This window comes from Physella acuta, unplaced genomic scaffold (genome assembly GCF_028476545.2).
Source record: "Physella acuta isolate Inbredline_101_S28 unplaced genomic scaffold, ASM2847654v3 ptg001558l, whole genome shotgun sequence".
NCBI classification, from domain to species: domain Eukaryota; kingdom Metazoa; phylum Mollusca; class Gastropoda; family Physidae; genus Physella; species Physella acuta.
This window is the reverse complement of record NW_026733072.1, coordinates 17819-43341: the sequence shown is the minus strand read 5'-3', so window position 1 is coordinate 43341 and position 25523 is coordinate 17819. Positions and strand designations below refer to the sequence as shown.

The 25523-nt window shown below is 34.0% G+C and overlaps 1 protein-coding gene across 1 annotated transcript; it reads right to left on the bottom strand.

The window, feature by feature from the left end:
• Positions 1–1762: 1762 nt before the first annotated feature.
• Positions 1763–25150, bottom strand: LOC131928860 (uncharacterized). The gene is made up of 26 exons (XM_059285007.1): positions 25061–25150; positions 23625–24110; positions 22610–22960; positions 21257–21432; positions 20397–21030; positions 18465–18507; positions 17647–17859; positions 16379–16540; positions 15784–15922; positions 14796–14963; positions 14053–14284; positions 13406–13569; positions 12498–12670; positions 11738–11968; positions 11311–11359; positions 10332–10493; positions 9588–9641; positions 9356–9403; positions 8752–8816; positions 8402–8485; positions 7802–7915; positions 6803–7020; positions 5761–5991; positions 4920–5074; positions 4235–4321; positions 1763–3370 (listed from the first exon to the last, which is right to left on the bottom strand). The coding sequence occupies exons 2-26, from the start codon at positions 24103–24105 to the stop codon at positions 3224–3226; spliced, it is 4581 nt and encodes a 1526-aa protein (XP_059140990.1). The 5' UTR covers positions 24106–24110; positions 25061–25150; the 3' UTR covers positions 1763–3223.
• Between the last annotated feature and the right edge of the window lie 373 nt (positions 25151–25523).

Genomic DNA, 25523 nt, shown 5'->3' with positions numbered 1-25523 from the left:
AATATGGAGTACAAAATAAATACCAGTTAACATGATTAATCACTGAAAACTTACAAACCAGGACTAATCTAAACAATACATAGTTCTATATTTATATACCTAAATTGTGGCCAAAACTAAAAAATATATTGAAATTACAGTTAATATTTATAGCTATGCTCAAAATCTAAAAATATGCCACAATTTTCTAAAGTAGCTAGACCGTTTTGGTCTATGTCTCATCTTCCAATAGTTTTGAAGTTAAAATAATTACCTTAGTAATAAATTTTCTGTGTTTGTAGTTAAACATCTCTATTAACATATTATATAAAGAAAATTAACTTTGAATGCCGATTCTAAGTAAGCTTTAAACTATATAGCTAGTGTGTCTAATGGTTTCGTATAAAACAATTAGCTATGGTAACGTAAATAGTAATTATTTTAAAAGTTTAAACAAACAAATGGGGCATTTATTTAGAAGGCTATGAGTTATAGCTTAAAACAGTCAAGTAAAAATTTTATTAATGGGATTTAGTGTGACTAAGTATCTTTGTTGCTTCGCACATATTTTACAAGAAACATTAAATTTTAATTACTGGATTTTGGTATATAGATTACTCAATTTCGATTTATACTTGAAATGTGCAAGATTTGTTTTAGATATAAATAGACAACCATAAATATGCCTTGTGTTAGCCAGTTCTATAGAATTGAAAGTTTAATTAATACATTAATTGTTTCCCCTTTTTGCTCCTTATAATTGCTTGTCCACCCATCCACAACAACTATAATTAGTGTTACCTCTGCTTCACACTAAATATGTGTATCAAACCTAAGATTTAATTGGTCATCCCTGATAAAAAATTTACCTGCTACAAACCTAAGATTTCATTTGTTGTCCCTGATAAAAATTATAACTATTGCTAACCTAAAATTTCATTTGTAATGCCCGATAAAAAATGTAACTGTTACTAACCTAAGATTTCATTTGTCTTCCCCTATAAAAATTATAACTGCTACAAACTTAAGACCATCAATACATTGGTTACATGTAAAACATGGTTATACCCACAGATAACAAAATATGCTACAAAATATCCTGACATTTATTATTCTAAGCATTCTATAAATAGTATTGCTATTAATTTTTAAATGTTTTTTAATAAAATAAAAAAAACGATTAGATAACTACATTATTATGAATAAGTTTTGATTGAAATAACGATGCAAATAGATTACATAAGTACAACAGATATTCAGCCAAAACCAATAGTTAATAAGAGCAATACATATATGCTAAAAATTGTATAGTAATCGCTGGACGGATATTCAGCTGTTTAAAAAAAAAACAATGAGGTGATTTGTGAATACAATGTTTTACATGTCAAATATTACATGGCCAATGTTTTTAAAAAAATACAAAGTTTAAAATAAAATCTCTCAAGATCTGAGACAACCTCTAACAATTATAAGTACAAAAATAAATTCTACGTAGTTAAACTTGTATCTTTCATAGATCTACACAAAAGTAACATTTGCTCTTTGTGTTGAATGGTTTTTGGGGAGTTTGTTGTGAAACTGACTTTAAACATCCATTGCAGGCTAAAATATTTTTGTAAACATTTTTGTGGATGAAAACTAATGTAAAGGTACCCTTTTGAACCTTATGAGCCATGTTTCTGTGACCTTGGCATATGAATGGATAGTGTGGTCAGCACTATGCCCAGCTGCCTTTTCTTTCCCTAACATGAGTCAGGTATGGACACAAAACCTAGATCCGAACTTTAGACTTTCAGGTTAGTAGTAGAAAGCTCCACCATTTGACCAAACAAATTAAATCTACTGTGAAGTTTTTATAAAATACATTTACACCTACATTGATTATTACAGATTTACAAGCTTTTAAAATAACAAAATGCCTATAATGGATGGCTGATAAAAATTTTTAAAAGATTCTAGTTTGAAATTCTTTCAGTAAAGTAATTTAAAGTTGGTAATAGTTTTCAGGCACCTCAGGGTGATATCAATATCAGGATTTTTCTTAGAAATGTACTAATTAACTTACAAAAACATGCATTCTTATACAGTAATTATTTAAAGTCTAATTTTGGTCTAGAGTCAGCAGGCTTATAACAGAGTTGACCAATTAGACTTGCTTTATCAAACCAAATAAAAATGTTGGAGAATACATCGTTGAATAGATGGATGAGATCCAAATAGAATGACAGACAACATATTCTCGGTATACGTGGAAATGTATGGCAGAAACAAGGCCTCAGTACACAAGTTCAAGAAGTAACACAGATCAAATCTATGTTACAATACAAGAGTTATGTCATGCACTAGCATTCAGTCTATTAGCCTGTAACACTTAACATGAAAAATCTAAAGTTTGCGGTAAAACAATTTCAGCATTTAGTTTTGTAAAATCATTGTAACATTGGAATGTTTTTTTTTCTGTGGCAAGTAGTTTAAGCTGCATCAAATGACCTGTTGGGTGTGTAACAATAACAAAGTGTAGTTGATGCTAACAATGATTCTACTTGACATTGGTACAGCAGGCAGATTATATGTGAACAAATATGTCATGTAATGTACTTTTCTCGTAACGCAAACAATGTGTACAGCAAATATTTCAAAAGTCTAGTTCACTAATGCACCAGGTGATCACATTTAAAACATTATTATTTAAAAAATTCATTAAACGTACAAAAAACCTGACGTTAATTTAAAAAGTAATAATTTCAAAATCAGATCTAATAGAGGTGGAAGAGAATACAATTACTCTGAATCATTAGAGAATCCTGTCTTGATGTTATTATTGTTATGCTTACACAATGCCCTAGTAAAATCATAAGAAATTTAGTTGTATTTTAATGTTATATGTACATTCCACAAAAAACTAATTAAAACGTCCGACTTCATTACAAAATATTCAAAAGAGTTAAAATAAATATTTTTTGCCAAAAGACAAAGATATTAAATATTGGCAGCTAGTAGGTTTCATTTAAAAGACAATGGCAGTAAGTATAAATGAATTAAAATATACTAAGAACATAGTAATAATAAATACATTATTTATTCTTCAAACTAAAACCAAAGTGAGACAAAGAAACCTCCAACAAAAACCTGTTTTCCAGTGCCAAACGAGTTCCAAAACAATAGTTTAAAAAACATGACTTGGAAGATTCACACAAACCACACGAAAAATCAGATCATAAAAAACCGTACACATAACCCTGTGTTATATTGTGGACTTGAGGACGTGGTAGCGCTTCAAGGACATCCGGACTGAGCCGAGCTCCCTGTCTACCCTGTCCAGCTCAGCTTCTAACTTGTCTTTCTCTGCTCGGTGGCCCTGGGCTGGGAGCTTGTTGAGGGCTGACTCATACTGCAAGAGATGGGGCTACAGGTTATTCTTTTACTTGCGTCATATAATATATTTTACATAGTTTTATTCACAATACCAAAAATACTTTCCTGAATGCTGTCGTTTATGTTGTAATAATCAGAACTGCAAATAAAATTAAAGATCCCTTTTCAAACCTGACGGTCTATGGGACAAGTGAAACAAGAGTTCACTTGTTTCTGTGACTTCGGCATGTGAAGGAATAATGTGGTAAACACTATGCCCAGCCGCCTTTATTTTCCCTAACATGACTTAGGTACCCATCAGAGCTGGGTGGGCTTACTGATGTTCTACTAACTTGAACCTGGATTCAAACCCAGACTTTCAAGTTAACATTCTAGCGCTCTACTGCTAGGCCACGCCATCCCATAGAATTGCAAATAACAATACAAAAAATAACCCAGACCTAACCTTATCTGTTACTTTAGACCATAATCTTAGTTTTAACCTTGAACTAAGAGCAAAAAACTTCAAACTAACATCAAATTAAATTTTTATAATTTAGTTCTCCTTTGACAGTTACACATTACCAAAGGGTATGTGTTGTCAGCAATATATGCCCTACCCAACTTCCTTTAATTCCAGAGCCCAGTGTCAGATACCCATGAAAGGAATTGAACTCAGGACCTTATTCACTTACAACTAATTTCTAAATCACCATCATCTTATCCAGTGGACTTAGGACTTTTCCCCAACTTGAACCTGGATTCAACCTTGAGACATTTGGGTAGCAGCCTAGCTCTCTATCACTAGGCCACACTGTCCCCTAATTTCTAAATAAAACCTCACATTTCATACCATGAAATAAACACTTTAACATTTTATCCCTTGGGGTAAAACCTTTACCTTTCTCTTCTCATGACTTAGGTCATCATATTTCCGCTCTAAATTTTCAATATTCTGTAATCTTTCTCTGATCATCATGTCCCTAGTCTGTGAAAGATATAAATATTATCAGTAAGTGGGAATATAAATGTATACAAAATTCTTTTTTTTACCACCACACCTTATTTTTTCATTCACATTTGTGTGGGCAGGACTGTGGTAAATAAAATAAAACTGCAGTGGGGTTACAATGTAAATAAATGTGACTTAAATTAGAATCAGAGGAGTAGAAAGGCAATTGGAAATGTTGAACAAAACATTTGTATTTGTGGAACACTAATAAAGAAAACATCTGTGTATGTGAAATATGATGAATTTAAAACAGAATAAGGAAAAACACAGCACTGAAAAAGAGTGTGATCTCTAGATCATTTGTACCTGCACAAGAAGAAGGTCCACTTGACCATGGTCTACTATTAAACAAAAAAGTTAACTATGGAATATTATGGATACTCATGGAATGTGGGCCACTTACAGAATTCAGTGCCGCCAGTTTGCCAGTGACAACTTACAGAATTGAGTGCCGCCAGTAACAACTTACAGAATTCAGTGCGGCCAATGTGCCAGTGACAAAAAGACTGGACAACTTACTGAATTGAGTGCCGCCAGTAACAACTTACAGAATTCAGTGCCACCAATAACTTACAGAATTGAGGGCCGCCAGTTTGCCGCTGATGTTCTCTGGTCTTGCTTGTGCCATGGATGTGTACATGTCCTCCCAGGCTGGTCTAGACACGATGTCACCTGACCTCACCCTCTCTAGGGCCTGCTCACCTGACATGCTCTCTCCTCCTTGGGACTCTTTCAAAAACATTGGAGAAATTATTTTAACATTCGGTCGTATAAAAATATTTAAAACATATTGAAATATTGAAAAAAAAATTTTTAAAATATGTCTGTACACAATAGAGGATCTATAGTTTAGTGATTAACAGGTTTGGGTGTAAACAATGTAGTGGCCTGGTGGTAGGGAGGAGGAGGTTGGTGAAACAGTGTCAGATGAAATCTGTTAAGAGGATAATGATTCTGTGATTTTACTTTTTCTACAATGTGATTTTACTTTTTGTACAATGTGATTTTACTTTTTGTACAATGTGACTTTACTTTTTGTACAATAGCACTTTACTTTTCGAACAATGTGAATTTACTTTTTGTACCATGTGACTTAACATTTTGTACAATGTGAATTTACGGTTTGTACAATATGGCTTTTGTACAATGTGACTACTTTTTTTACAATGTGACTACTTTTTGTTATTATAAACAAATTGAATAAAAATGTAGTTTAAAGTCTTTTTTTTTTTTTTTTTTTTTTTTTTTAACAGAAATAATACACATTTAGTTCAGCTTTTACAAGATTATGAGAAACATAAAAACAAGGGTTTATATGACTGTGCTGTCAGTGATGAAATTAGAAAAGTTTTAGCTAAAGGAAAATGTATTTTACTAATATTCTAACTACAAGATTAATAACCTATTGGACTAACTTTTGGTAGGAGAGCTGTATGTCTTCCCCTTCTGATCTCTATCTTTGACTGCCCTCTCTTTTCCCCTGCCTTGATCAGCTCCCCCATCCTTTGCATGTCTAGAGTTCTCTCCCCTGATGGAAGCTCTGGAATATTCACTGGATCTGGTGTTTGATTGTCTCCCATTTTCTACATGCCTGACTTGCTTTTCATTAGGGGAGTGACCATTCATGGCATTGTTGGATGACTGACCTTTTCAAAATAAAGATAATAATTCATCACACGTGCTCTTTCATGAACAAAAAAAATTAATCTACCTTAGGTAACTCACAAAAATAGAGTAAAAACTAATTTTAAAATGTGATTTTGTTAATTACATTTAATGAATATTTTAATAGAGCCAATCAGTGAAAAATGTTTGAATTTTAAATTAGAATTATGCCTTCATGGCAGGGCGTGGCCAAAAAATAGAGAGCACAATGATCACCCAGCTCTGATGGGTACCTGATTCACCCTAGGTAAAAGTAAAAGCAGCTGGGCATTGTGGTGACCACACAATTCATTTATATGCTGAGGTTACAGAAACAGATGAAATCTACTTTATCTGCCTTAATGGACTGCCAGGTTTAAAATGGTAACTTTATTTTTTTTTCCATTATCCTTCATCTGTCAAGGTAACAGAAACAACAACTCTACTTCATCTACCATTCTCTCTTTTTCCTGCTCATGCCCAGGACACATGGGGCAGATGAAGTAGAGTCCACCTGTTTCAGAGACCTAGGCATACAAAGAGATAATGTGGTCAGCACTATACCCAGCCGCCTTTTCCCCCTAAAGTGAGTTAGGTACCCATCAGAGCTGGGTGGACTCAGTGACAGTCTACTGACTTGAACCCGGATTCAAACTCGAGACTTTCGGGTTAGCAATCTAGCTCTCTACTGCTTGGCCATGCCATCCCAAGTTAACAGACCATGGTAAAGGGTATTTTTTTTTCTACCTTTATATAATCAGGATTGGTTTATTCTATTAAATATAGACAAGACAATGCATGTGAATCACTGACCAACTGATCGCATGGACATCTCACTGCCATAGAATTTTTTCTGCAGCTTCGGAGTGAAGCCTTGACTTGAGAGTGACTTCTGCAGGTTCCGTAACTCTCGCTCTGCCCTGAGTATGGGAGACTTGACCAGGTCACTGTCAGTGTCTGACTCTGTAGAGTTGTCTTTTGTTGCTCTGCTTCTGTCTGTGGTGGGTGTTTCTGTTCTGGCGTGATGTGATCTAAAAGCAGGATGTATTACAGTGCTTGATTTTTAAGTATGACATTACAATACTTGAAAAAATAAAAGCATGATGTTCATTTATTTGAAATACTAAAAGTATGACATAACATTATGAACTACAATAACAACATTACAATACTTAAAAAACTAAAAGTATGACATTACTTGAAAACTAAAAGTATGTTTATTTACTTGAAATACTTACAATATGATATTACAATACATTATAAACTCCTATAACAACATTACAATACTTAAGGAACTTAAAGTATAACATTAACTTGCTAGAAAATCTTAAAGTATGACAATACAATATTTTATAATCTGCAAGTGCGACAAAAAAATAATAACTACACCATTTCAGTTTTATAAGATCACTGGATGTTTCATGAGTACAGTAATGAAATATTTTTTTCAGTTTCTGTACAAGTAGTAATTTTACAGAAAGTAAGAAAAGTGCCCTTTTGAACCTTACAGTCCATGGGGCAGATGAAGTGGAGTTCAGCTGTTTCAGTTACTTTGGCACATAATTTTCCCTAACATGAGTCATGTACCCATCAAAGACTGGGTGGACTAAGGGACTAAGCAGAGACTTCTTGAGCCGGGGATCTGAACTAGATAATTTTGGGTTAGCAGTCCAACGCTATACCATTCGACCACATGACAATGAATCCTAATGATCTAGTACAAAAGTGAAAATGAATACTATAGATTTAGTAATAAAAGAATGATTGACTTCTATGTTGACCGACCAAGTCAAAAACTGAACATAGACTGACCTGTCAGCTGACCTGGTCCTAGACACATTGGGGGAACTGTATGAAGGTCGACCTCTGTCCACACCACCAGGGGAGTGATAGGAATCCTCGTAGCTTGTACGCATATTTAAGGAACTGTGAAATTGAAAAAACTTATTTTTACTTAAGACATATAAATTAATTCAAAAGCTGATTAGTTTACAAACCAGATACCTTAAGTTAAGGAATTTAAAAAAAAAAATAAAGCTCAGATTATTTCTTTAAATTTTTGTGCAATGCCAGAGAACGGTCCCACAGAAATTCTGAGAATCACTGTTTAAAAAAAAGTTTTTTCCCCACATAAATATTCCCAGTATAAAAAAAAGAGGGTGATTATGCAGTAGTTCATGTTATTTTACTATTACTCATGGAGCTAAGCTACTGATATCATAAAGCTTCCAAACATCTTTGATTTTTAAATTATGGTAATGTGAGTAATCTCACATGTCATTACCAGCTCTTACCACTTGATACTTTTTTGATTACTATTTCAAAGCCACACACCCTAAACCTAGCAGTGATTTACCCCAGAGCCACCAAACAGTAGCCTACCATAGAAAACATTTATACACAACAAATTACCTCCTGGCCATAGTGAGCTCATGTTTTAATATTTCATTGTCGTGTTTCAGCTGTTTGTTTTCTAGCTCCAGGCGGGTAAACTTGCTAAATAAAATTAAGTTGAGAACATACATGTGGCAGCAGTTTAAAAATTTTCATTGTAACAAAGGTCAACATGAATAGAATAAATGGTAATTGTATGTTTGGTAATTAAATCTAATATTTAATAAGTGAATCAACGTCAACCATTATGGTGGTATCACAATATGAGTGATCATTGATTTGATTTCTCTTCCTGGAAAAGGAAATCAACAGTTTAGAGGAGCTCGCCTTGGATTTTTTTAGTAAGTGTTCTATGGAAAATTACTTACTTGTTGGCTTCCATCACCTCTGTTCTTGAATTTAAGAGCTTCTCTTCCATAGAGGACAATGACTCCTACAGATACAATCAATGAATTATCTAACAAGGTTTTTCTTAAGTCTGTCTGGAGGTGGGTGGGTGGGTTTGTGGTTAAATCTTGTAACTCAATTTTTGGCCAGTTTCTATAGTGTGTAAATGTAGCACTAACTTCACTAACTGTTTTTTTTTATCTTAGATATCAACTTACTATTATTTTTTTTTTTTATATATCTAATGCCTAATTACTCAAATTAAAAAGTTGAAATAAAACAAAACTTTTAAATGCACTGAAAATAATAAGATATACATTAACTTTCTAAAGCTATAAAAGTAGAAGCATTAGACACTAAAAATAATATGTATTGAAAATATCTCCAGAGTAATCAACACGTTTACAGTGCACAAATATTTTTGTTTTTTTTAAATTATATTTAGTGTGTTTAAAAACTCGTTATTATACTGATATCTGTAATTGTTTATAACACTTTACTGAGACAGTGACAGAGAAATGAAGCTACTTGATGCCTGATACATGTGCCGTAAGACACAAAAATAGCTGAGGATTTACAAGTTACCTTAGCCAAGCTATAATCTTTCTCCAAGGTTTCATATTTATCAACTAACTGGAAAAAAAGATAATTAAAAGACATTAATTCATGAATTAAATTAAACTACAATTGAAATGACAATTAACAGCTGTAACTGTAAACTAGTAAGTAAAAAAATTTTTTAGTAAATACAAAATTATAGCAAAAATATATACAAATCTCATCAGAATAAATTCTACGCAAAAACAATGATACTAACTCTTTGAATGGCTGTCTTGGCACTGTGATTTGAGTCTGTTAGCTCTTTCTCTTTCTGGAAAAAAAATCACTAGTTGAATGATTCTGTAATACATTGTAATAATTTTACATAATTTAGGTATTATTAACTTTAAAATAATAGTTTGTTCCTTTTACAAGTTAGATTTTACAAAATTGGCAGTATGCAAGAAAGTGAGAGAGTTAAATAATGAGGGCATGAAAAGGAAAAAAGTGTTTTAGTTGATAGGCTATTAAAGGATAGTTCAGATCAGATTTGGGCCCATTCTTAGAGTGCTGTTGAAGATGTCACATTTTGTCCATCTTTGAAGGATATTAAGATCCAAGAATTTTACAAAGTTTCTGATGAATTCTTAAAGATGGAGCTAAAGCTGCAGTTAACATTCATGGTTAGATCAATTGTATAAGATGGAGGTGGGTGGGTGAGTTCATGGTCAAATCATGTAAATCAATTTTGATCCATTTCTATAGTATGTAAATGTAGCACTACTTTTGCATCTAATTCCTCATATTCTTAATGTGATCCAAGAATAATCACTGTTTAATGCATTAATTTGACAAGTACATATCTACAGTTGGTTTAATTTGTAAGGTACTTTAAATTGTGATGTGTGTCATAACCTTTAAATTAACATTTCAGCTAGTTGTAAAGCAATATAAAATTGATTCCATTGAGGCCTTATGCCATTAATATTTGTTGAAGTACTTGTCAACTGTATGTACCTACCTTGTAAGCCATTTGTAGAGCTTCAACAGTTTTCTTGTGTTTGAGCTCCAGCTCGCCAGCGATGGCTTCCTTCTCTTTAGCAAACTCTGTGACTTCCTCCAGCCTGGTCTTCAGGCTTAGAACCTGCGCCTGGGATGTGTCAAACCTCTCCGCATAGTCAGACTGGTGAGAGATTCAATGGGAGAATATGTTTTAATTAAACTATAGTCAGACTGGAGAGAGATTCAATGGGAGAATATGTTTTAATTAAACTATAGTCAGACTAGTGAGAGATTCAATGGTAGAATAGGTTTTAATTAAACTATAGTCAGACTAGTGAGAGATTCAATGGGAGAATATGTTTTAATTAAACTATAGTCAGACTGGTGAGAGATTCAATGGGAGAATATGTTTTGATTAAACTATAGTCAGACTGGTGGGAGATTCAATGGGGGAATAGGTTTTAATTAAACTATAGTCAGACTGGTGGGAGATTCAATGGGGGAATAGGTTTTAATTAAACTATAGTCAGACTGGTGGGAGATTTAATGGGAGAAATTTTTTATACAGATTTTAATTAAACTATAATTAAACTGGTGATGGGACGGAGTGGTCTAGCGGTAGAGAGCTGGACTGCTAACCCGCAAGTCTCGAGTTCAAATCTGGGTTCAAGTCAGTAGACCGTCCCTGAGTCCACCCAACTCTGATGGGTACCCAACTCATGTTAGGTAAAGTAAAGGCGGCTGGGTATAGTGCTGACCACAGTATCTCTTCACATGCCGAGGTCACAGAAACAAGTGGACTCTACTTCACTTGCCCCATAGATCGTCAGGTTGAAAAGGGAACTTTACTTTACTAAGTTAATGGGAATTAACAGGGAGAATCATAGCATTGAGGGAAATTCAATTGAGTCTTTCCTGATGTTTCATTGCAAATTTATACTTTCTGTATAGAGAAAATGTATGTAAATGTTATCATATAAATATAAAAACAAACTTACAGCTCGTATCTCAAGTCCCTGGATCTTTTGTTGTAGTTCCCTGATCTCACTGTATGTGAAAGATAAATACAACATAGCAGTGAGTTGTTCTTACAAATAAAAAAAATTCAATACTACAATGTCACAGGAAGTTACCCAGTTTTAAGTACAAGTAGCCTAAATTATTATTAATAACTTCATGGTTGAAAGGCTAGAAAATTTTATCCAATAAATTTAAGCTTGAAGCAAACAGCTCAATGATAAGTAGAAAACTAAATTTATATTATACAATAACATGATGTAATTTGTTGTTTTCATTAAAAGCTGCCATTCATTTACTGTCTATTTATTATTATTATTATATTAAGCTCAAGGGTTTTAATGTAACAAAATATTAGGCCAGGTACAGCTAAATTGACGATTATTTGATGATCAATAAAAATCCTACATTTTTGCATCATGGAAAATGTCTTGAAATTCTTGACATTTTTGTTTGAGCTCCTGATTTTCATTGGCCAGGATTTTTTCCTCAGCAGTCATGCCAGATGTACCAATGTCCCGAGCGTTCCTCTCCTGTCTAAGGGAGAGAAGCTGCCTCATTTCTCGTAGCTCCTCCTCGTAATAAGCTCTGAGGTCAGCCAGATGCTTGGCATGTTTTTCACGCAGGCTGATTCTAGTTCTGCAGGAAAAATAATTAAATTAAATTATAAAAGTGTAGTAAACAAAATTAATGTAAATCTGGTTACTGTGTAAAATAAATTTTTCTATTATTTAGTTTTACAGTTAGTACTGTGTAAAATAAATTTTTCTATTATTCAGTGGTACAGTAGAACAGGAATAACCTCTCACTAAAATAGTTTTAGCCTTTATAAACATGAAGGAACTTTTAATTAAAACTATTTGCCACACAACAATGGAGATAAATTAATGTTGTCCCATGAAAATAATCAACAGCCCAGAAATGATTTTACCACAGTACTACAAACTAATAATCCTTACTCCATATTTATTTTTAAATTTCTTGATCATGCCAACTCTAGAAAGTTCAGATTATGCTTTTTCACTACTGATTTTTTTCAATATATTTTAAATGAACGAAAAGGGTACCTGAACTACCTAAATCAATAAGATTATGTTTTTTTTTTAATGTTGCCTAACAAAATAACAGTGAAGTCAAGATTAGACATAAGATGTTATATGTGTACAACCTTGGAGACAAGACATCATCAGACTCAGTGAGTTCCCCTGAGGTGGGCCTGGAGGTTGGCGCCCCATCACGAGGGTGGCCGTCATAAGCCCAGTGGACAGAGTTGCCGCAGCTGTCCCCTCTAGGGGAGTTGCGTTGTGCCTCATCATAGGACTTGCTGCCCCTTGGAGAGTTCTACAAGTGGGTTAAAAGATATGAGGTGAAAATGAATTAAATTGTTTTACACAAACCGTATCATCATTTGCAATGACAATATCTTTACTTTTAAACTGAAGTTTACGGAGGATGCTGTAAAATGGGATTTGACATTATTCTTTTTTTTTATTCAAATGAAAATTCTTTAGTTAAAACTCTGAACATTTGATGTTTTACTTATTTTTAACAATAAAGTGAATAAAATAAGTACAACTTTTTATTTATGAACTAAGTTACAATATATATTCACATTGTTTATATTACAAAATAATATTACAAAATAATAATAGTTTTGTTATCAGCATTTTAGAATTACATAACAAAATTTTAAAATAATTTTTTCTACCCAACCCCTAGTTTTATATGAAATTTTGAAGGGTGATATTTTAAACTATGCAGGAACAAAGCTAATCAGCATTTTGAAATATTTTTTGACATTTTTAAAATAAGTAATAGGTATCTTTAAAACAGCGCCTGAAACTTAAAATTTTAAAAAGTTTCGAGTGTTTTTCAATTAAAAAATACAAAATAGCTGATAGTTTCTCAAGTTTTTTAGACAACCAAAGTAAATATTAGGGTGTTTGATATTTACTTTTATATACTAAAATAAAAGATAACATTTTTAAAAAGCACTAGGTTTTGAATTTAGAAAGTAAAAAATCAGCACACCTCCCAAGTTTAAAAGAGCAGCCGTGACATAGAAGAGTGACCTACCTTAAGTTTACTTTTAGCCAGTGGCATGGGACTGCTGTAGACACCCCCACGAAGCTGCTTGTCCGAGCCCAAGGTCAGACGAGACAGGTTGAGTGAGGTGTCAGCTGGTCTTGAAGGGGAGGATAACTCTAGTGGCGTCTTTATGGGAATTTCATCAGACGATTCTTAATTTAGAAATACAAGGCACATTACTAAAACAAATATTTCATTTAAGAATTCTGCATTTAAAATAATTTCTGTGACGTTGAAGTTTGAAGGGATTGTGTCAAAAGTACCAAGCCCAGTATGTAGATTCTATAACTTTTTTAATTGAGCCAGGAACTAATCAAGGTTGAAAGGATTTAGGAAGATTCCAAATGGAATAACTCAAGAATTCTGGGAAACTAAGTTAGTCTGGCTTAACTGGATTAGTAAACGGGAACATCCAAAGAAATACCAAACACAGAGCGAACAAAAAAGTCATAAGGCTCGATCCCTTCCAACACTAAAAATTAAGAACGAAGAAGAAGAAGAAGAAGAAGAAAGGGAAACAGATAATAAAATGATTTTTCATATTAAACATTGGTGTTTAATTTGCGCCTTTTCCTGACAAGCTTCTCTGCTAGTATAATATAATTTGAAATACAAACTTAAGAAATTAAACTGACTTCTCTCATTATATTCTGGTACATATCTGTTCAGTGGCGGTGGGTTTCTCAGTGACACGGGAACACCCATTAAAGTGATGTGGCTGGCGCTGTCACTCAGACGATCAACCTGGTGGTAGCTCTCAGGGGCTGGGGCGTCGTCCTCGTCATCGTACCTGCGGGACTGGTTGATGTTTTGAATGTCTGGACGTTTTTTGCTGCTGCGCCGATTGGGTGACAGCTCTTCCAAAATCTGAAAACAATGCAGTCAACTTAGCGAAAGATAATAGTTATTTTACAATGCAAAGAACCATTAATTTTAAGAAAGATAATAGTTTTTATATAAGCTTAATGTTGAAGAAAGTAGGTAGATCAGTAGCTTGTATTTTACCCAGCATAGTATACTTTTATTTTTAAATAGCTGGAGAACTGGCAACATTAAAAGCCTGCATATAGATGTTTCTAAAGATAAGGGCTATAAGATATGTATTAAAAATACTGTGCTCGGCAGCAGAACTGTGTAGCTATTCCCTGTTTATTTTTTTCACCAGGAAACCATAACTTCATTCTGAAGCTTATTTAGCACCAAAAAAAATGATTTATGCCCAAACACATACGAAGGCTGCCCAGTATTTGTTAACCTGTAGTATAACTTGGTATTTAATTGTTAACACCATCAGCTCGGTACATAGACCAACCACTGGGACATTAGTTAAACACCCAAATCTGTACAGTGGGGCAGACTACAAGACATGTACTGTCACCTCTCTATGGGTGTTCAGCCTCTTCTTGAGTGTAGCTTGCTGCTTGGTCAGCTCCTTCTCCATGTTCCTCTGCATCTCTTGTAGAATCTTCTGGTGCTCCTGGTACTGGGACTGTAGCTCACACTTGTGCTGCTCCTCTATCATCTTGAACATGTCCAGCCAGCTGACCTGTGCTCAGCACACCAGGTTAAAATGGTGGATTAGTACAGGTTGTCATATGACAAGACGATGTTGGATTACGACAATGTTTGATTTCCATAGTTCACCTATGTATGATGAACTATGTATGATTTAACTATGTATGATGAACCATGTATGCTGAACTATGTAAGATGAACTATTTATGAGAACCATATGGTTGGATAATTCTAGAACATTTTAAGTTCTCATAAAAAATACTGGTAAGAAAATGTATATGATCTGTTTTTTTCTGAGAGTATCACAGTTATTGTTGAAGTTGAAGTTAAGGTCAGGATTTAGTTTAGCATAACGGTTAGGACCACTAGCAAAAACAGCTTCAATATAACATGCAAGCTTTTTTAGTGCCATTTTAAAAAAAAAAATACTTCAAATAATAAAAACCATTCCAAAACCACTTCAGCATGTAAGACAAGGCTGAGGACTGCTTGGTGTAACTGAATGAAGGTGGTGGCTTCCCACACAGTATTTACAGAGACCAACCCAGGTCAATTCTTACACATATTACATTAAGGGTAAAACTACCAAGGGGAAAGCACCCATCAGTAGAACTGCCATTCAACTTTGCACACAGCAACTCATAGAATACAGTAATAGGGATAATAAAGTGACACTAAATAGAATGTATTACACAAGTTTTGAAATGTTTAAAAATATATAAAAGTGAACAACCCAAATTTAGCAAAAATGCTGGTTTAGTGTAACTATATATTGATGTGAAAAACTTGTGGAAGCATAAAAAAGCTTGTAAGAACTATGTTTGAGAGGGGAAAAAAAGGAGAATACACACCTGTTGGTCATGCAGTGTTTTGAACTTGGGGATAGTGACAGACTCAGACTTGGATGCATCTATCCTAGGGTCTCCTTGCTCTATACGGGTGTACCGTGTGGACAGTCTGGACATATCCTCGGAGCTGCCACCCATAGACCTGCGGAGGAGACGACAAAATAAAAGCACATTACAAGGGCCAGGCCATTTTTTTCTTCAAAAGTTATACAAGTACAGGACAGATTTAGTGGTGACAGTCACTTAGGTAGGTGAAGTAGAGTTTATGTTGCCACTATGGGGGGATTGTATTCAATCTAATCCACCACCTTTTTTTAAAACAATTTTAGGATTATCCTCTTATTTTTTTTCCTGAATGAAGTAAAAACTATTAATGATAAAAAATGGTGAGCCCAAGTCCAGCTGATTCTATAGCCATTAAATACATTGTGACCAAGGCAATGACTACCTATCCTATTAAGTCACTGGTGATCCATAAACAGTCAATGAGCAGAGTAACTAACTTAACAAGAATTTAACCCCACATTACAACAAACACACCTTGTGTGGAGGTAACACTATAACCACTTCAACCACCCCAATAAGACATGACAATAACCTGTAATAGCTGCTGTTATCATGCGACCTCTGACCCCTGCTAGTGGAAACAGACTCATCTCTGTAAGAATGTTGACTGTAGCTCCTGGAGCTGGTGGAGTCTGGAACTACACTTGAATGTCTGTAGCTGCTGCTGGCTAGTGTGCTCTCACTGGAGTACGGCCTGAGGGGATCATTCAGGAGAAAGATTTAACACTAACAAAAATATAACTATAAATTCAGCTTGGCTGAGTGGTAGATAAGCATTGTTTCATAATTATCTGTTTTTGTTTTATTTTTCTGTCTAGATCAGTGTTTCTTCTAGACTTTTTTCTCTGGGAGGGGGGTTATCAGTACATAATAGACGCAAGCGAAAGGCTAAAACGTTCCCGCTCTGCACCCCTCTTCCCATGACGATTTCCCCCACGCACCCTCCCCCCCTCCCACCCCTGATAAGTCCATAAGGGAGGAGATGTGGAGAGGGGTGAAACGGGATTTTTTAGTTGGCGAGTCCGAAACTCGCTCATTCGGAATGATAAATATGCTATTTCCTCCCTTGACCCACATCCCATTGAGATTTCCAGAATATAACCATCCCCACTTCCCTGGTGGAGGTTATGACTTAGAAATTGAAAGTCTCAAGTTTGGGTACCTGAGTTAACCCTGCTCCGATGGAGCATGGCCAGAGTGGAGAAAGATTTAACATAATGAAATATAAGTTAAAATATTAATCTATAAATTCAGCATGGCTGAGTGGTAGAGCTTATGACTGTCAAGTTGAAAGTCTCAAGTTCGTGTCCCCGAGTCCAACCTGCTCTGATGGAGTATGGCCTGGGAGGATTGTTGGGGAGAAATATTTAACATGAATAATATATAAATCTATACACTCAGCATGATTAAATGGTAGAGATTATAACTGCCAAGTTGAAAGTCTCCAGTCTGTAGGACATTCCTGAGTCCACCCTGCTCTGATGGGTACCTGAATACATTAGGGTAATAAAGGTGGCTGACCACACTATCCCCCTCATAAGGTTTTTATATATCCAGTCTGAGATGCAGGTGAATAGATTGTTTAAGAGCTGGGGGGGGGGGGGGGGAAATTGAGGACGGGAGGGGTGTGAATAGAGTATATTTTTTTTAAACTGAAAACTTGAATAGAATAAACTTGTGTCTAGGCTGAAACATGTATAAATGCGATCCAAAGAAAAAGCAGTATTTTATATATAGATTATACAAATATAAGATAATTTAATAAGGTAAAACCAATAACAAACAATCCTGCATGTTTACCTGCTGGTTGCGAATTGACTTGGTTTAAAACTAACATCTCTCACTGGTGGGTTTTCTTTAGCAACAAAAGGGGGGTAATTCTCAGCCAGTCTTTCATTGGCATTGTTGTTGCTGTTAGCCTCCCCTTGTTCATCCCCTGAGCCCTTGTTGTTGTTGGTGTTGTCAGGTTCTTCCAGGCTCTCAACACTAAGGTCAGGTTGTAGTTCATAAAACCTGGCAAGGAAATAAAAATTTTCAGATGTTGTACACTAAACATGCTCAAACTATCTACTGTTAAAAGAAAAAAAAATGCAGTGTAAACAGAAACAAAAAGCGATTATGATAATTACTTTTTTAGATTATAATTTTTTATTTGTTTGAAACCCTTGAAGACACTTGTTGATACCATATGTTTAACAAAGCAGGAAAATCAGACAGTAATGTATATATGGGACAGGTGAAGTACAGTCCACTGGTTTCAAGGACCTCGGCATATGAAGAGATAGAGTGGTCAGCACTATGTCCAGCCGCCTTTACTTTCCTCAATGTGAGTCAGGTACACATCAGAGCTGTGTGGATTAGGGACGTTCTAATGACACTAACCAGGGATTTGAACTCAAGGACTTTGAGTAGGAAGTTGTATGCTCTACCATCTGACTACAACGTCCCATGGCTAGTGTAGTGCCTATCCACATTTTTTTACTGTGACATGAATCGAGTAGGGCCGAGTTGAGTCAGTAGTCCTATACGCTTAACCCTAATCCTCACCTGAAAACCACCCTACAAGTGTGTCATTATTGCCGACTGCAAATACATTGTTAACAAGATTATAAATTTACCTTTGTTTCTTGGTCTTGGATGAGCCAACACTTGTTCCATCACCTGAAAAAAAAAAAAAATTTTAAAATTATTGAGGGACATAAACATACGGGGGGGGGGGGGGGGGGGGGGGTCCTGGGAGCCTGAGTGATGTTTTATGAAAAGCCTATTGCCTAAAATAAGAATTCTGAGAGTACATTCTTTATACTTAAGTCTTGAATTAACTATCTTGAATTAATTAATAGTTAATTAACCTAATTAACTTTTACAATTATTTTTAAGCTCTGATGAATAGAAAACATTAAATTAATGCAAACGGCAGCTTAGGAAACTGGCTTTTAGAAAACACCTTTTTAGTTCAATATTTCAGATAATGGTTGTAGACCCCAATATTTAAAGATATAAAAAGTGCTACAAAGAATAAATCAATAAACTTGTGAAGCAATATGAACATGCTGTAAAATTGTGTTTACAATAAATACAATAGGTCACCCCAGAATAACAATGTTCTATCAATCAATAAAACATTAATCATTTAGTAGAATATTATATTCTAGGGTGATGAATGGTCAATTACAAGGGAAGCTAAGGTGATAACTATAAAAAGCTTACATTAATTACTGAAACAAAACACAACATGAACTTCACACGAAGTCTAAGAAATTATGTTTAAAAATCTAAAAAATAAATCTAAATCTAAAAAATTTAAATCTAAATATCTAAAAATACAAGTAAGCTGTTTAAAAAAAAATAATAAATTGGTAAAATTTAAAATAGCTTTAGTAACTTTCCTTGAAATTTATTAAAGTCGCGATTATCATAGCAATTTATATATATACGCATATTGGTGTTAACATATAAGAAAAGGTACTGGGGATTATACACTTAGGGAGTTATTGCACACAAAAGCTCTGGTATAATAAGGGAGATAAAGTTAATTTAAAAAAAACAGGGTAGATAATTCAGTTTGTAATAAAATCAGAGCTTCATTAACATGTTTATATTATGCAATGAACAAACTTTTAAGCTTATGTTATATGAACCATGTTAGTAAAATTTATTTCTTTTTATAAAAAGTGCTTATTTGAGAACCGAATTCAAATCAAAAGTAAACAAAAACATTGGTCATAGGTTCTTAAGCTTGGTGTTTATGTTATTGCAGTAACTCTACAGTATTTAAACTAATACAAAAATGCAATGGATATTTTATAGCTATCTTTACAAGGGAGATAAAGTGAGTATATATAGGTAAATAATGAATACAGAATAAACACTTCTAAAGAAGGAAAATTAAATGTTGCTAAAGTACAATATTTATACTAATACAAAAACACAGTGAATATTTTATAGCTATATTTACAAGTGAGATAAAGTAAATATATATAGGTAAATAATGAATACAGAATACAAAATAAACACTTCTAAATAAGGAAAATAAAATTTTGCTCAAGTACAATGAACAATAAATGTGGTTATACATTTCTGTACAAACATTAAATGTCATTTAATCAGAGCTGGTCAAGAAGATGGGGGTGGGAGCTTAACCTAAAGAGCTTTAAGAGCTAATTTTATCAGTATTTTTTTTAATTATTGGCCTCAAAAAATAAATTTGTATTTAAAATCTTTTTAAAAAATTTATTTAAAAATTATCACAAATAGTGATGGGCCTAATAAATAAAATACGAAATTTTAGTTAAATCATTAAAAAATTTCAATGCTAATGAATCGATTTGGCTCACACACAGCTTTTGATTAAATCATTAAAAGATTTCAATGCCAATGAATCTATTAGGCACACATTACTTTTAAATCATTAAAAGATTTCAATGCCAATGAATCTATTAAGCACAAGCTACTTTTAAATCATTAAAAGAGTTCAATGCTAATGAATTTATCAGGCCCACACTACTAAAGCTACATAGAAAACAGTGGCCATAAAGAAACATACTTACTGTTCTTTTCCTCATCATTACACAACACATCCTCCACTATATTCTCACTTAGAGCCCCAACATCACCCCTCATCTCAACCCCTGAAGGGGGCCTCTGGTCTGTTAGCATTTCATTTCCGTCACCTACCATCCCATCTCCTGAGGGGGATTTCTGTAACGTGTGACTGTTCTGGTCTGTTAACATTTCATTCCCATCATTCTCGTCGTCACTGCTCCCCATGCTGTCCATGATTATGGGAATGCCGTGATCTGAGATGAAAGCACGCAAGTTACTTTCTGCGTTGTTGTCTGGGCCGGGCTCAAAATGTCCGCTTTCGTAGTCATACGAAGTACGTACAAATTCATCTGCGCTGGGTGATGATTTATGCGTGGGTGAATTTTCAGGTGAATTATCATCAATGATGAAACCATCGCTTTTAGTAGTTGGTGATTCATATTTTGAAGTTAGCACCTCGGATGGTAACTCAGATGGTAACACCTGGGATGAGGGCTTGTCGGATGATAACTCCTCAATTGGAAGCTCTCTAGAAAGCAAAGGCTCTACTGTTTTGTCAACAGAGGTGTGTGGATCTGTGACATAGACAACCTGCTCTCCTGTTTCTAAAATTAGACACTCTTGTACTCCAGGGGTCAGCTATCAACAAGGCCAATGAGAAACACAAAACATTATATAATATACAAGTCTTTTCTTAACTTGCTAATGTTATAATAATTAACTGGCTCGTTTAAAGATATACAGGGCTTAAAACATACATATATTTTAAACAGATTACAGGAATAAACAAATGGAATTTTAATAGATGAAACATAATTACAGATGTGTGTTTTTTCTGGCTAAAGAAAAAACACAAGCGACCCACCTCTCTGCAAATTTGATAATTCTGATAGTTAAGTGGATAGTCATCTTTGTTAAGTCTAGGGCTGGTCAGGGCTTTAGCTGAGATGCCCTTATCCCCATCGTTATCAACGGCCGTATTTTTGCCTATATCATGACCAGCTGGTTTTAAATTAGCCTGGTGTTCTGGGTCACCCTGACCTGAGAGTTAGTAAACATGGCTCAACACTTTATACACACTCTTTATTTATTTTTAAATGAGGCTCATTATACTGAAACAACTTTTACTTTTGTATGATTAGTTCTGTATTAACATACGTAATTAACCATTTAAACATGATGGAAATTTCTGATAGTAAAAAAACAATCACAAACAAAAAATATAGAATTTGATTTGGTTGTAGGTAAATATAATGAAAAATGTTTTTAAATATTTTATGAACAAATTTCAAAAGGGAAAAGATATACATAAATACATCACCAGTATACCATACAAAACTACTACAAATATTATATAAACAGAACAATATTTGGAACTAATTTTACATTACTAACCCACAAAAACTTTTTTTTTAATGGCATTACATTTACTGACAGTGACTCCTTAATGTACATAATGTATTCTAATTAAGTACCATAATCTAATTAAGTTTTAAGTTTTTCCAATGTAAGTAAAAAATTAAAGACAAATGTTAAAAGCTGGTTGTTAACAAAAATAATTGAGCATGAGCACATTCTGTCTGTAATTCATCTTCATTAGTAGTGTGTTAACTTTGTTAGAATAACCACTGACTTACACAATGTATTGAACAGAATAAGCTACATAATATTTGTAGCTTTATAGTTGAGAGTGTATAGTTGCTATTCTCTTTCTTATCATATAGTATTAACATTTTTCTATAATTATAAGGCATACAGCATTGAAAGGCCTTGAGACCTACAGGCAATGAGGTAGGAAATACAGAGTGAGGGAGAAGATTAACACCTCTGAGTAATAAGAAAAAATATTTTTAAAAGCTAAAAGAATGACCATGTTGACAATATGTAAAGTAAAAAAGTAAAGTTCCCTTTTCAAACCTGACGGTCTATGGGACAAGTGAAGTAGAGTTCACTTGTTTCTGTGACCTCGGCATATGAAGAGATAGTGTGGTCAGCACTATGCCCAGCAGCCTTTACTTTCCCTAACGTGAGTTAGGTACCCATCAGAGTTGGGTGGACTCAGGGACGGTCTACTGACTTGAACCCGGGTTCAAACTCGAGACTTACGGGTTAGCAGTCCAGCTCTCTACCGCTAGACCACTCCGTCCCCATTGACAATATGAATGCTGCTTAAATTATTATGGCGCCTATGGAAGATGGTCACTAAAAATTAACTCACCACTATTTTCCAACCCATTATCAGCTTTACTGTTATCAGACTCTTCACCTCTGGCCTCACTTTCAACACTGACTCTCCTGACTTCCTTATTGACCTCTTGACCCTCCTCATCCGTCTCAAAGTCAACATTATCCAGGGCTGGGAAATGGGAGTCTTGATTGCCCTCGTCTATGCTGACAGGCTTGGTGTTAAAGAAATCCTCTAGCTCCTGATCAGAGGTGACTCCCTGATCCTCCACGCAGGCCTCTGGGGTTGAAGATGTTGTTTTAGTCCAGATGGTGTGTGTGTTTTCATTGTTTTCATTTTCATCACCAGTTCCTTTCTGGAGTTCAGTCTCATTTTCATTGTTCACTTGAAACAAAATTGTTATGAAATTTCTAAGAATAAAATCACTTGAACTAGCTATACAATAGGGGTTGGGTCAATTAGATGGCCTTAAGTTGAGAATAAAGTTAAAGGTAAAAAAACTTGGATTTTACTTCAATTTCACAGGGTTTTTTTTAGTTTCTACTGAAAAAAACTATTCTGAAAGTGGAAAGTGAGGAAGTGAGGGAGCAAAATATTTTCAGTCACAGCATTGGTGGTGCCGAATTCACAAATTGTGAATTACTGAAAAATAGGAATTAAACTAAATAGCGGTGTATGCTACATTGCGGGTCAGCTCGTAATCTTTAATGCATTTCATTACCAAGCAAGAATGAACTAGTTTGTGTTTTACTTTGATTAAAATTAGTAATCATGCACTTGTCAAAATTAATGTTAGAACAATTGGTGTTATTTTGAAAATTATCCATGCAGAAATAAAATACAGGTAGATGCTCTTTTTAGTGCAAAAACTAACACATGGCATTATTTTAATTCATATTAGTCTTAAAATGTACATAACATTGCAAAGTGTTTTTTAAGAGTTTTAAAATTTGTAATATGAATATAATTTATAATACAGTATAAATAAGTATTTTCCACACACTGCATAAAAAAAAATATATCTTTTCTTTGAACAAAAGTTTCTTACCTTGAAGATGAGTCTCAATTCTGTGCTCTTCACTGTCCTCAGTTCCAATAGAAACATTCTCAAGATCACCCCCAGCATCAGCCTGTGAATGCCTAGAGGACAGCTCATCATCTGAATCTTGTTTCTCTGTCTCCCCTTCAGGGTGAGACAGATGACCAACAAAGATTAATTGTTCCTCGTTGTTTACATTTAAACAGCTGTTCTCCACTATGTCATCACCGCCGGCTGTAATGTCTCTAACAGAATAATTAGTTCCTAGATTAGAATCTTCTTCACGATCTTCATGATTTGAAGCAATGATATCATTATTTTCAAATTCATCTTTCATATTGTCTGTGTCTACATTATCCTCATCAACCGTGGGCGTGGCACTGTTTGTCCTCTCATCATTGAGAAGTTGCCCAGTAACAAGATACTGTTGTGGATCCCCATCTGATTCCCCTTGTCTATGACCATTATCATCAACATCAGGAGAATCCATTATAACTGTAATAGTAAAAAAAAAATGATAGGCCTAACATTTATTCATTTAAAATACTTAAGTTTCAAAAATAAATTTTACATAGTAGTAAGCCCATAAGGAACCTTAAGCAAAATTATTGGTGTATATCTGCTTTGGCAATAGTTCTTACGTAGGTGCTGGGTATTTTTTTTTTATTTATTCCAGGTTTTACCGTCTTTTTTTAAATATTAGGAAATAAATTAGGCTTAATTAATTAGACTATTAAAATTTAGTGAGACAGGTTAATTATATACTTGAGATCTAGATTCAAGTGGTATGCCTACTAGTGAAGTAAGGATGTGCCTTGACTTCTTCTAACTACTTCTACTAGACTTCTAGAATTTTAAAAATTAAAGTTTGACCAAAACTAAACCCTGAATTATCAGAACTATATGTGTTCGGTTCTGATAATGACTGCGTGTAGATTGTAGATTTAGTAGTAGTATTATAGAGTGTGGGAGGGTGGCTTAATTTAATATTATTAAATTTTAATAGGCCTAATGAGTTTATATTTTCAATAGGGCCTAGCTAGTTACTAGTAGATCTAGTGGCTAGTGTTTTGAATTGATGTTTTGAGTCTTTTGACTCACTTTTGACTTTTGAGTCATTTGACTTTTTTTAGTGTTGTTCAATGTTGACAACTTGGGTCTAGATTTATTAAATTGTATCATCATTGTGTATTGTAACTAGCAATTGGCAATAATCTAGACAACTATGAAGTTTAAAGTTACACTTTACTTATTACTAACTTACAGTACAGCGCTTGCTGTGACTTGTTTAGTCACTAATTTTTGTGTGAAGAAGTTGTCAAACAACTGCAATTTATTTCTTTTTTTAAACAATCTGAACTGAGTCTATTGCAAAATTAACTTTATAAATATTTATGACATTGGTCTTTTGAATTATTATTTTTTGAAATAAAATATAGACTTACTTGTGTGTGGTTTGAATTTTCTTTTGATTCTTTGGGCAGTGGGTTTGTTTATAAATACTGTTTTTACATTTTGGTTTCATTGTTTACCGGAAGAAAATCTACTGGTATTTGGTTTTTGTTGGACTGGAATAATAATAAATAATAATAATATAATAATATAAATAATAATATAATAAATTATAGCCCATTTAGATCTATACTAACTGACTAATTAAACCTGGTTTTAAATTAAATTTAATTTTATAAAAATAATTTTATATTTATTTTTTTGTAAATTGTGTAAATTGTTTCAACCTTCACTCAATATCTGGCCTGGGCAAGGGATAACCAATGTACACATTGTACAGTTCTGTACTCTTGTAATGTATGACCATGTATGTTGTTATTTGTTATTAGTTATGAAGTTAGGTCTAGATCTAGATCAGACGGATCTAGATCTAGATTCTAGGTCTAGAAAATCTAG